This window comes from Rhinatrema bivittatum, chromosome 11 (genome assembly GCF_901001135.1).
Source record: "Rhinatrema bivittatum chromosome 11, aRhiBiv1.1, whole genome shotgun sequence".
NCBI classification, from domain to species: Eukaryota; Metazoa; Chordata; class Amphibia; order Gymnophiona; family Rhinatrematidae; genus Rhinatrema; species Rhinatrema bivittatum.
Genome location: NC_042625.1, coordinates 28,897,197 through 28,909,292, shown reverse-complemented (window position 1 = coordinate 28,909,292; position 12,096 = coordinate 28,897,197). Strand labels below are relative to the sequence as shown.

At 43.3% G+C, this 12,096-nt stretch overlaps 1 protein-coding gene across 7 annotated transcripts in view; it reads left to right on the top strand.

Annotated features, from left to right (window-relative positions):
• Positions 1-12,096, top strand: part of SSH1 (slingshot protein phosphatase 1) — a 135,219-nt gene that overhangs the window by 68,855 nt on the left and 54,268 nt on the right. For 4 of the 7 annotated variants that reach the window (XM_029619766.1, XM_029619771.1, XM_029619770.1 and 1 more), the window contains 2 exons: positions 6,848-6,915; positions 8,983-9,104. In XM_029619766.1, the coding sequence (XP_029475626.1) occupies positions 6,848-6,915; positions 8,983-9,104 (190 nt within the window). The remainder of the gene's footprint in view (positions 1-6,847; positions 6,916-8,982; positions 9,105-12,096) is intronic. The other 3 variants (XM_029619767.1, XM_029619772.1, XM_029619769.1) reach the window with 1 other exon arrangement.

Genomic DNA, 12,096 nt, shown 5'->3' with positions numbered 1-12,096 from the left:
CATGGTAATAAATATAACAAGTTGTAACAGAACTAACAGGAGTACATGGAACATTAGACTATAGTATATAACATATGTACATAAATGGCTTGTTGATGAGGATAAATTATGGTAAGGAGAGCAGGGAGTGTAGAGGGGGGAGGGGAGAGGAAGGGATGTGTGGGAGGAAGGTAGTGATAGGGAGGGAAAGGGTGGTGGGAGATGCTTGTGTAGGGAGGGAAAGGTGTGGGGCGAGATGCTTGTGGAGGGGGCATGGAGTGGATGGTGCGATTGGGCGGGTTATGTGTCGGGTGGGAAAGCTTTTAAAAATAGCCATGTTTTGAGGTGTTTTTTGAAGACTTGCAGTGAAGGTTCGTTTCTGAGACAGGTGGGGAGGGTGTTCCATAAGGTGGGGCCCGCTATTGTTATGGCTCGTTTGCGGGTGACGTTGAGGTGTGCAGCTTTGAGATTGGGGACGGCTAGGAGTCCAGTGTTGGTGGATCTGAGAGTTCTTTGAGTGGGGTAAGGTTGTATTCTGTTGTTTAGCCAGTCCATTTTGTTGTTGTTTATTTTTTTGTGCATGAGGGTGAGGGTTTTATACTGGATTCTTTGTGTAATGGGTAGCCAGTGGAGTTCTTTGAGCGTGGGTGTGATGTGAGGGGATTTTTTGTTGTTAGAGATGATTCTGGCGGCAGCGTTCTGTAGAACTTGGAGGGGTTTGATGTGTATTTCTGGTAGTCCGAGGAGGAGGGAGTTGCAGTAGTCGAGTCTTGACAAGATAATTGATTGGAGGACTGTTCTGAAATCGTGCTCTTGGAGAAGGGGTTTGAGTTTTTTTAGTGTCTGCAGTTTGAAGAATCCATCTTTGATTGTATTGGAGATGTGTCGTTTAAAGTTGAGTTGGCTGTCAATTGTTACGCCTAGGTTTCTTGTGGACGGCGTGAGTGAGGTTTGTGAGATTTGTGGCACTCCCGGGTTGATTGAGTTTCCTGGGTGGTCAGAGGGGGTGTCTATTCTGTTCCCACAGGCTGTTATCTCCTGTCTCTGAGTTTTAGCCCCACCTGGCATCAGTCGTTTCAGCATCATGAGTCTCTCTTGCATACATCCCTTTTGTCTGATTATCAGATCTCTCCACTAGTAATGTTTCTTTTCTGATATGGATCATGAGCACCACAGCTGCAGTTCTGTGCATACGCTTTAAGTCTGCTAGAGCTGTCTCTCGTTCTGCAAATATACACTGTGGGCTCAATAAAGAGCCTGCTTCTAAGCTTTTTATGCCAGGGATACAAAATGAGAGAAAACCATAGTAATTCAAACCCAAAATCCATCAAAAGAGTAATTTTATTAAACTTGCTGTGTCTTGCATAATCTGAGTTTGCACCAGTTGTGAGAATTAGCTGCGCACAATTAAAAAGAATGAACTTTAGGTAAAGCAGCTCCCAACCATGGAAATATTAACTTTTCTTTTATTTTTTGACCTAATAATTTCCCCTTTTACTTTTTATTTTCAAGATCTATATTCAAAAGCCATTTAGACAGGTAACTGAAAAGTTTTCTGTCTAAATGGCTAACCGGCAATATTAAATGCTGTATACTTATAGTTGGATATACTTATACGACTAATTTTAAGATAGCTGGGTATATTCAGCAGCAGTACCGCGCTGCTAAATATCCACATTAAGTTAGCCAGATAGCAATATCCAGCTAACTTTAGGACAGCCCTATGGTGCAACCAGAGTTAGCCATATAGGTTATGTGGCTGACTCCACTCTTCCCCAGAACACCTCCCGCTCGCCTCACCCAGAACGCCCCGAACTTATGCGGCTAAATTCTAGCCGCAGAACTTGTTATGCGGCTAGAATTTAGCTGCATGCGGCATTTACTGGCTCTATCTAACTAACCCCTAGATTGATCAAAATGCATTGATAACACCCGTGTTAAGAAAAAAGGGGCATGTTTAGGGAAATTTTAGAATTACCGCACCCTGCAATAATCCCTGCTTTTCACATCTTGCACTGAGAGAGAGAGACTGACTATCTACAAGGCCCTCATAGTAGTGAAGTATTTATATCTCTATAGGAGGGCTATCTAATAGGTTGAGGTGAGGTAGTGGTTTTGGGTTTAGGACCCAGTTTCTCACGTAGAGTGAGACGTACGAACAGCGCAGTACACTTTGGTGAAGATTTAAGGTCATTTGGAGTGAGGAAAATCTCACAAAGATGACATTTTGTTCTATGTTTTCTCACCCTAGTTTGATTGACTCTGTAACAGGGTACCATCAAGCTAGGGTGAGAGAACATAGTACAAAATGTCTTCTTTGTGAGACTTTCCTCATTCCAAATGACGTCAAATCTTCACCAAGGTGTACTGCGCTGTTCGTACATCTCACTTTACATGAGAAAACTGGGCCCTAAACCACCACCAACACCTCACCTCGACCTACTAGATGGCCCTCCTATAGAGATATAAATAGTTACACATGTGAGGCCCTCCCCAGAGTCTTGCTCTTACTCTCTTTTCTCCCCTCCCCTCCCAAGCCTAGAAATGGCCAAAATGCTATTCAAAAAATGAATTGTGAATTGTGTTATGGCCATTTCGGGCATATCGCACAGCTTAATGCCTGGAAAAAAGGAGTAGTTATTTCCGGCATTAAAACCATGTTATGCCTTCGCATGGTGCGATGTTTGTTTGTTTGTTTGTTTGTTTATTTGTTTGTTTGTTTAAAGACTTTTCTATACTGTCGTTAAGTTAATTAACCATCACAACGGTTTACAGGAGGGCACGATAGTGAAAACTTTGGGTGGTATAGTTTACAAATTAATCATGTGCCATCATAGTACGGTAACAATTTTAAAATAATAAATAAAATAAAATAAATGTGTAAGTTAAGCCTGTTTGTTAGGAACATATTAGGTGGTTTGATTTTAATTTTAATTTGCTTTTGTAGGTTAAAAAATAACTTCTAGCTGGGTATGTCCTTATCCATCAACTGTTTTTCTCCTTTTCTTTATCTTTATAAAAAGCTTGTTTAAAAAAATCAGGTTTTCAGATTAGTTTTGAATATTTTCAAATTTCTCTGCAGCCTTATTTCAAGTGGCATGGTGTTCCATAGTATAGGACCAGCCAGTGACAGTGCTCTTTCCCTTACTTGCATCAGACATGCTGATTTCTGATTTGACAGAGGGGACAGTTAGAAGAGCCTTATTAGCAGATCTCAGGTTTCTTTGTGGGACATGCCCCTCATTTGACTAAATTCTGCCCAAACACCTCCCTGATCCCGCCCCTCACAAAAATTTGCATTTGTGCCGTGCATTACTGTTCTTATCACACGTGTTATGGCATTATCACATGCATTAACATCATAACCATTTTCATGAATGACCCTATGAACTAGCTGCTCTGCGGCTAAATATTGGCCCCTTTCACCCCCTCCCCTCCAGCTCAATCAGAATGAGGGCTGGGATCCTGGCACCATGAACCTTCATTCTCAACTATCTGGGTATTTCCCCCCTATTTTTTAAAGATCCTATTTCCCTCCCTCCCACTGTTATTTATTTATTTATTTACTTACTTACTTACTTACTTACTTACTTACTTACTTACAGCAACAAAAAAACAAAAGTTACATAGAACAAAGGAAATTGAAACAAGGGCTTAAGGCAATAAAGGTAATTAGAAACTAAATTGAGGTCAGAGAGACTGGAACAAATGATAGAAACATGACAGCAGGAAAAAAAAGACCATCATGGCCTATCCAGTCTGTCACTGTTCCCAGTCTGATCATTGGCATGGGAGTCCTGAGGCCAGGAGCGCCTTCCAGAACCCATTCTCATTAGTGCTAAATCCAGCCACCAGGTGGCACCCTTAATGATGAGCAGGACACCCTTCCCCTTTTGCCCCAAGGCTGTGAACACTATCTCTGCAGCATCCCTAGCCAATCCTGGGGATATAGAAAGTACAACACAACCACAAAGCAGGCCCAGAAATATTGCATTTAAATTCAGGGGCATTCAGAATGGCGTGTGCTGGCTTTCTCCGTCTCTCTGTCTCTTCTTCACAAGGCTGATTTAAGTCCCAACCACCTGTCTGGGCGCTTTTGAAAGAGCCCCTCCCTGCATGTGACTGGCATGATGACTTCTTTCGGGGATCCTCTGTGATTTTAATTTAAATGAAAGGTCGGAAAATTTAGGATTGGTGAGCTACAGACACAGAGGAAGGAGACAAGTGGGTATCGTGGAGTCGCCATCATACCGCCTGAGTTGTTTTTTTTTGGTTTTTTTTTTTGTGTAATTAGTATTTTATTCATGAAGCTGATGCATCTTCAATATATTATACAACTTACCATCAGTACTAGTACAGAAAGTTTTCAAACACTAATCCCCATTGAGTTTCAATTTCTGGGTTTTGCCATGCCCCTGTTGACTCCCCCTGCCCCCCTGGGTCCGGACTTTGAATTACCCCTATGCTTGGGGTGGGGAGTACCATATGAGAAATTATGTTTACCACTACAATTTATCTTCGGGTTCATAGCGATAGGGTCCCGATCACCCTGATACCACAGTCTTGTGCACTTCCCGAACAATCTCCCACTTGTGGCACCACAGACTAGATAAAATCATCACACCAGAATAAAACAGCAATTATCCTTTTTACTAGAATAATGTAAGTAGACTGTAAATCCAGCTAGAACATTAAATGAGAAAAATGAAGTATAATATCAACTTGCAGCTTTCTTATTTTATATCAAGCCCTGCAAAAATAACACTGGGTATGTTTAGCCAGGACAACAAACATACTCATATGGATAGTAAAATTAAAAATAGGGAACTAATAGAGACAGGTGGGGGAAGGCAGTGAAGTACATAACTTTCAAAAATTGCCTTTACCCCTGAATACTAAAAAAAAAGAGAAAAAAAGGGGGGGGGGCGAGGAACAGATCCACCTCAGTGTCACCAGTTTGGAAAGGATTGTGTGGAAAAAAACAATCAAGAAAATGAAGAAGTCCCTCTTGATGGTGGAGCTGGTTAGATGACAAACCAAATAGATTAGCTGAGCACTGCAGTCTATAAAAGGTGTCTCTCTCCTGGGGAGCTTCTCCAAATGGTTTACTTGGTATTAAACAGAAAGCAGGCCTGGTTTCAGTCTCTTACAGAAAAACTGGTGGACTGTGGTCTTTCTTTCCTAGCAAGGGTTTATGCTTGACTTTGGCTGAAAAGCTGAAGCAATTCAGATGAGATAATGAATTTGGGGACAAAAAGCAAGGAAATAAACCTTCTCCCTCTTTTGCTAAAATACTTTCTGTGCAAAGTTTATATTACTTAACTCAGTCTTTTAGGTGCGTGATCCAGCCGTGTGCTCCTGGGCCTTGGATATCTCTGGAAAGGAAGTCTCTCAGCTCCCAACTCGTCTTTCCCTTGTTGGGATTTTACATGTAGTTCATCTTTGAAGCAAGAACAGCTGCCTGTCTCTCTATTGCTTCAGTATGCAGACTTCTGTCTCTCCCTCTCAATAATTAGCTCTTTAGGAAAAGAACTCATTGCAGGGCTGCCAGATGCACTCCTTTTTTTTTTTTCTGGCTCCAACTCCTAGCTGTCCCCGCGCCACACACACAGGCATAGCCAGCCAAATTGTGCCTTTTGTACCTTAAATGGTTTCCCAGCATTCCTTTGGCTTCCTCCTCTGCTGGCTATGTAGTGCTGTTTTCTGGGCAGGCTAAACAGTACAGCCCTTTTCCCAGCTTGTTAACACTGTAAGTGCTGGATGCTGGTTCTTGCAGACCATTTGTCATTCACAGGAGAGCACACAGGGGTTTTTGACATATTTTTATATTCCTTCACCTTGGCTGCAGTGGCTTGAATTCTCCTCAGGGTTGAAAACCCCTTTTTTGACAGGTCCAAAACACATCACCAGACCCAGCTTGGTTCATGTTATAAGGCTCCAACATATAAGCTTGTGGGGGATCGACCCTGATTTATAGTAGCTTCCTCCACCCCCTCCTGGAGGACATCTAGGGACATAGGATGGTAACAAAGATCTGCTCCCCTATCATTCTGTTCATATAATCATACATTACTCTTTACAGTATATTCTGGAGGGGTCAGGGTGAGATGTGCCATTTCTTGGACAGGGCTCAGAATATTTTGTATTTCTTTATTTTTTTTAAACATGTATGGATTCTGAATTCTGCTCGGCAAGATCATTTTATTTTGTCTGATACCTCTCACTCTGCGTTGGTGTTATCTGAGAATACCTTTTTAAAGCTAGGGAGATCCTATAGCTCCTTGCAGAGGAGTCTCAAGCCCTGCTTTTGCCCCATTTTCCATGCATGGACGTCCAGTTCTGGTTTTTTATTGTCTTAAGGAAATCCTGGTGAGGAGCCCATGCATGCAGTTGGACAAGACCGGGACTGGATCAGCCTGAGCACCTTGACGTGGAACTTGCATGGTCACCTTGTTGATATTAATCCTTTAATTTTTATTAGTGTTTTTAGTTTTATGTGATTTTGAAATACCAACGTCTGCTTCTTTTCCCTGATCAGCTTCCTGTGCTTCCGTGGTCCTGTTGGACACTGCATGGTGTAACTTAATGAAAAGTTTTGGATCCTTAGTTCATTGTGTGTTCTTCATTTGTATGAGTGAAAATGCCGAACTCTCAATATTAATATTATTATTACTATTAATAGATCAAAAAGATTTGAGCTGTAAGGTTGTTGTCCAATATTTAGTAAACGGTTGCATTCTCTGCTTTGGCTCTCAATAAAAATTGTCAATTAAAAGAAAATGTACTCAGTGTGTCTGCATTAAGCAGTGCATAATAGGGTTTGGTTTTGTTTTGTGAATATGTTGTGATGAATTTAATCTTATTTCAGCAGGTGATTTGCCACAGCACCTGCAGGTAATGATCAACCTTCTCCGCTGCGAGGACAGGATCAAATTGGTAAGCACAGTGCATCCACGGCAGCAATTTTTTTTTTAAGCAATGTATGTGGGTAGGGGACTAACAAAATGGCTCCCGCCTCCAAAACAGCGAGATGTTTTTTTATTTATTTAACTAAAAGCATGCCAGGCGGGGGGGGGGGGGGGGAATGGGGGGAAAAGTAGCTCTGTAGCAGAACATAAATGGATGTAGAAATCTTTCCTCTGAAAGTAAGAGTTAAAAAAAAAAAAAAAAGCCCACAAAACAAAATATGAATTATTTTAGACGCAGGGAGGGGATTTTTCAAAATCCTTTTACCAAGATGCCTTGGCTGAAAATTGTCCAGGCCTTCTGAGAGTAAAAGCACAACAAACGCGTCTGCCTCTATTCACGTTTGCAGTCGACCAGCTCAGGGGTGGGGGGGGGGTGGATTTGGGGGGGGGGTGGGGCAAATGTGTGTAGATCAGGGCAGGGAAATAACAGCCGTGGATCCCATTTTCAAATCCGCGTGCGCTGTTTCCAAGGAAGAGAGCACCCGCAGGAAAAGCAGGCTCGCATCTCGGCGTGCACTTTCCCGGAAGGGTTTTTAAAAGGGAAAGCAGGCTCGTATTTTTCCCTCGAAACTTCCTGCAGAGCCAATGGGGGGGGGGAGGAGTGCAGAAAGTACCCACTGCCTTGGCATCGATGTGGGCAGATATGAAAATTGGCCCTGTCCAGCAGACGTGCCAGGGATGGACAGCACCCTTCCTTTAGTTTGTTTGTTTTCTGAGCCTACATAAGTGTTCAGCCTGGACAGGAAAGCTGCCCCCTGAAATGAGAATGCAGCTGTCGGAGAGAGGAAAGGGGAGAAGTTTTGGAAGAGGAATTGGAAGTAGAGGGCGCCCCTAATGCAAACCTCTTTGAAAGTGACAGAATGGATTCAGCTTGGGGGGGGCAGGGGGTGTTACCATTTTATAACTCTGCGCGTTGGGTGAAGTGTGTGTCTACCTTTCTCACGCAGGCTTTTCTGAATTTCAATGCAAATTTACTGTGCTCGCTTTGAATGCTGGCGAGTAATTGGCTGGCTATGCGTGCAGATTGACTCGCGCGGTTACACCTCCTCTTCGGAGGCACAACTTGCATGGGGTAATTTTCTAAAGGATTTACACGCTTAAAATTTGGGTTTTTACATGTGTAAAAGGACTTAGCACGAGTATGTGGGCTTTTGAAAATTGCTACAATATGTGCCATTGAATTGTCCGTGGGTTTTACCCGCGTTAAGTGCACTTAACACGGATAAACGGGCTTTTGAAAATACCAGGATAGAAAGTTACATTAACATGCGTAACTCCTTTTGAAAATTCATCTGCAAGTGGGCTTTTTCACAATTGCTACGATGTATGCAATTTTTACGCGTGTTAATCCTTTAGAAAATTACCCCTTCTCTTTAAAATCAGAGTATTCGTGGATTCCCCGCCCTCCCCCGAACACCACCTCGGTTTGCGGAAAAGTATGTGCGCTGGGAGCCCCTTGCCCTTGGCTATTTTCTAGCAAACATCACGAGCCTAAAAAAGGATTTTATGCCTGCGAATGGCTACGAATATTCGGTCCGTAATGTCCAAGATCTGGGAGTGAATTATTGATCAATAAAAGGGGCAGCTGAGCATGTTGGTTGGCAATGTCCTCGCCAAAGAGCAGTGCTGCTGCTTCTAATGTTAGAGCGGACGGTTTCCTAACAAAACAGATTGCCTGCCTTTGGGGTTTTTATTTCCTGTTTGTTTAATGATTCTGCAATGACTTTATTTCATCTTTTTTTTTTTTTTTTTTTTTTTTTTTAATGGATGGTTGGAAATTGTAAAGAGTGACTACAACTGAACCCCAGTGACTCTTCCTGCCATCTCCCTGCTCCCCCAATCCTCTTAATCCCCTTTCTTGTGTTCATGGTGGTAGAGTTTGGTTTTTTTTTTTTTTTTGGCCAAAGTAGAAAGTTCATTAGAATTAAAGCAGGAACCTGGAAACCTGCGGGCTTTTAACGGTGCTGCTTCGACTGGCGCCCCAGGCAAGTCTTGATGTCTGCTCGCTAACGGAGACCCATTAATCTCTTTTTAGGCTGTACGTCTGGAAAGCGCCTGGTCGGACCGTGTCAGGTACATGGTGGTGGTGTACAGCAGCGGACGCCAAGACACCGAAGAAAACATTTTACTTGGAGTGGATTTTTCCAGCAAGGAAAGGTAGGAGCAGTCGCCAAAAGCAAGCAATCAGTGGTGCAAAGGGCGTTCTCTCTTGTGTGTTGTTTTTATGTGTGTATCTGGGTATATAAACGATGTCATTACTTCTGATATAAAATATTGATGGTGATGGTAGCTGTGTGGCGTGGATGCACCCCTGCATCCTAATTCACAGCTGGGAAATTTAGCCCCTGCAGCTCAGGATGATTCCATGTTTCAGAGACAGGGCTGGTGCTTCCAATTAGGCAAACTAGACAACTACCCAGAGCGTCAAAATTTGGGGGGGGGGCAGCAAAATCCCACTAGCAGAAGGCCCAGAGGGGCGCTGTGCCAGAGCCACTACCGATGTGCTGGAGCTGCTACCAATAGGTAAATTTGGGGAGAGGGGGTGCATGACCGAAGGTTCACTGAGGACGCAAATACCCTTGCACTGGCCCTGTTCAGACATAGTTTTGGGGAAATTGCTCTCCTTTGACCTATTGAATCCCCTGATTTAGAATTGCTGAATTGACCACCTACTGATGAAAAATTGGTGGCCAAATCAATTTTGATGATCGCCATTGGCCATTTGATTTCTGCCGTGGTCCCTTTTGAAGCTTAGGTGTGTCACGCAGCCAATCTGATTAAAAAGGGCTGGCTAAATTTAGTTTGCATGGATGCCGTAGTCCACCTGGTTGTGAGAATTTGGCTGCCGTGGTAGCTGAACATCACAATAAAGAGGATAAAATGGCAGATGGTGTGGTGTAGCGCCACTGTTATTTGAGGGACACGGGTTTTTTTTGTTTGAGATGGACTTCAGCTGTTTTGTGTCGAAGAAAACTTTATCATTTTTTGTAAGAGTGTAGTGAGCAGTTTTAAATATATTTAGACACATTTATCTCCCACCCATTCGATCATGTGCACTTGGCGAGCTAAACAGATTTAAAAATTCACAGGCCTGCATTGTTATGGTGCAGCGCACTGTGGGGCGGATTTTAAAAGGCGCGCGAATAGCCTACTTTTGTTTGCGCTCCAGGCGCAAACAAAAGTACGCTGGATTTTAGTAGATACGCGCGGAGCCGCGCGTATCTGCTAAAAACCTGGATCGGCGCGCGCAAGGCTATGGATTTTGTATAGCCGGCGCGCGCCGAGCCGCGCAGCCTACCCCCGGAACGGGGGTAGGCTGCGGGTTCGGAAACTGGACGCCGGCAAAATTGAGCATCCGGTTTTCAACCCCGAGCAGATTTTAATTTTTTTTTTACTTTGGGACTTCCGACTTAATATCGCATGATATTAAGTCGGAGGGTGTACAGAAAAGCAGTTTACTTTAAGAAATTAGCGCCTTTGGGTAGGCACTAATTTCTTAAAGTAAAATGTGCGGCTTGGCGGCACATTTTACTTAGTGAATCACGTGGGAATAGCTAATAGGGCCATCGACATGCATTTGCATGTTGCGGGCGCTATTAGTTTCGGGGGGGGGGGGGGGGGAATGCGCGTTTTTGACGCGCTATTACCCCTTACTGGATAAGGGGTAAAGCTAGCGCGTCGAAAACGTGCGTTCAAACAGTGCGCTGCACCATAACAATGCAGGCCTGTGAATTTTTAAATCTGTTTAGCTCGCCAAGTGCACATGATCGAATGGGTGGGAGATAAATGTGTCTGTCTATATTTAAAACTGCTCACTACACTCTTACACTTCCGACTTAATATCATGCGATATTAAGTCGGAAGTCCCAAAGTAAAAAAAAAATTAAAATCTGCTCGGGGTTGAAAACCGGATGCTCAATTTTGCCGGCGTCCAGTTTCCGAACCCGTGGCCGTCAGCGGGTTTGAGAACAGAAGCCGGCAAAATTGAGCATCGGCTGTCAAACTCGCTGACAGCCACCGCTCCTGTCAAAAAAGAGGCACTAGGGAGGCGCTACTGTCCCTAGCGCCTCTTTTTACCATGGGCCCTCATTTAAATACTGAATCGCGCGCACAGGAGAGCGGGCACTTGCCCGCTCTCCTGTGACTTTTACTGAATCTGCCTGAGAGGGAGGTGGAGCAGAAATGCCCCTGGGGATTCACTTTGTGCAGAATTATGATATTTTATAATCCACACGTATTATACAATACTTATATCTGTACCCCGCAGAATACGTGCTTATGTATGCATGCTCGTGAATGCACTTTAAGCAAGTGTTTCAAAACATTGAATGCACATTCTTTTCCTACCTATTTAAAAAATATATATACATGTGCGTATTTTACACGTGAAAATAATGTATGACTTAAGAAAAAAACCCAATTTACATGCACAAGTCGGTATAATTTTAAAACCTGCACGCGTAATTGAAATGACCAGTATTGCCAGTTACTGTACTTGTTCGCCCAGTCCTTCTCCAGGTCGTCAAGACCCTCCTGGTTCTTCAGCCTGAACAAACCCCAGTTCAACCAGACTTCCCAGCTGGCCAGTTAATACACAATAAAAAAAAAAAAAAAGATCTTGCATAATTGATACTAGACTTAGCAGGTGTACAATTTAAATAGCAACTTACACATGTTGTATTGTGTTTTATTGTTGTAAACCGCCTTGGTCAGCTTGCTGTTTGTGTGGTATAGAAGATTTCAGAAATAAATAAATATTTGCCCCACCCCTTTTGTACTTGCGTATTTGCGCACGCAAACTTTTATAAAATATCAGTTTTGCGAGTACAGGCTGTTTATGTGCATATAGGCAAACGTTTATGTGCAATTTTCAAAACCCTTTTTACCCACGTCAGTGACTGCTTACCCAGGTAAAAGGGCTGATCTGTACGCAGGTAAAAGGTACATGCAGAGATCAACAGTGCGTGTACTTCTATCCGTGGGCTCAGAGGCGGAGTTAAGGGTGGGGGAGATGACAACACGTATGATTTTTGCATTTTCAAAGCTATGCACGAGTTTGTGTTTTGTTTGGGGGGGGGGGGGAAAGCAGGTGCAAATCTATGCAGGAGGTTTTCAAAAAGAAAGTCCCCGAGTATTTCTCTTTTGGAGA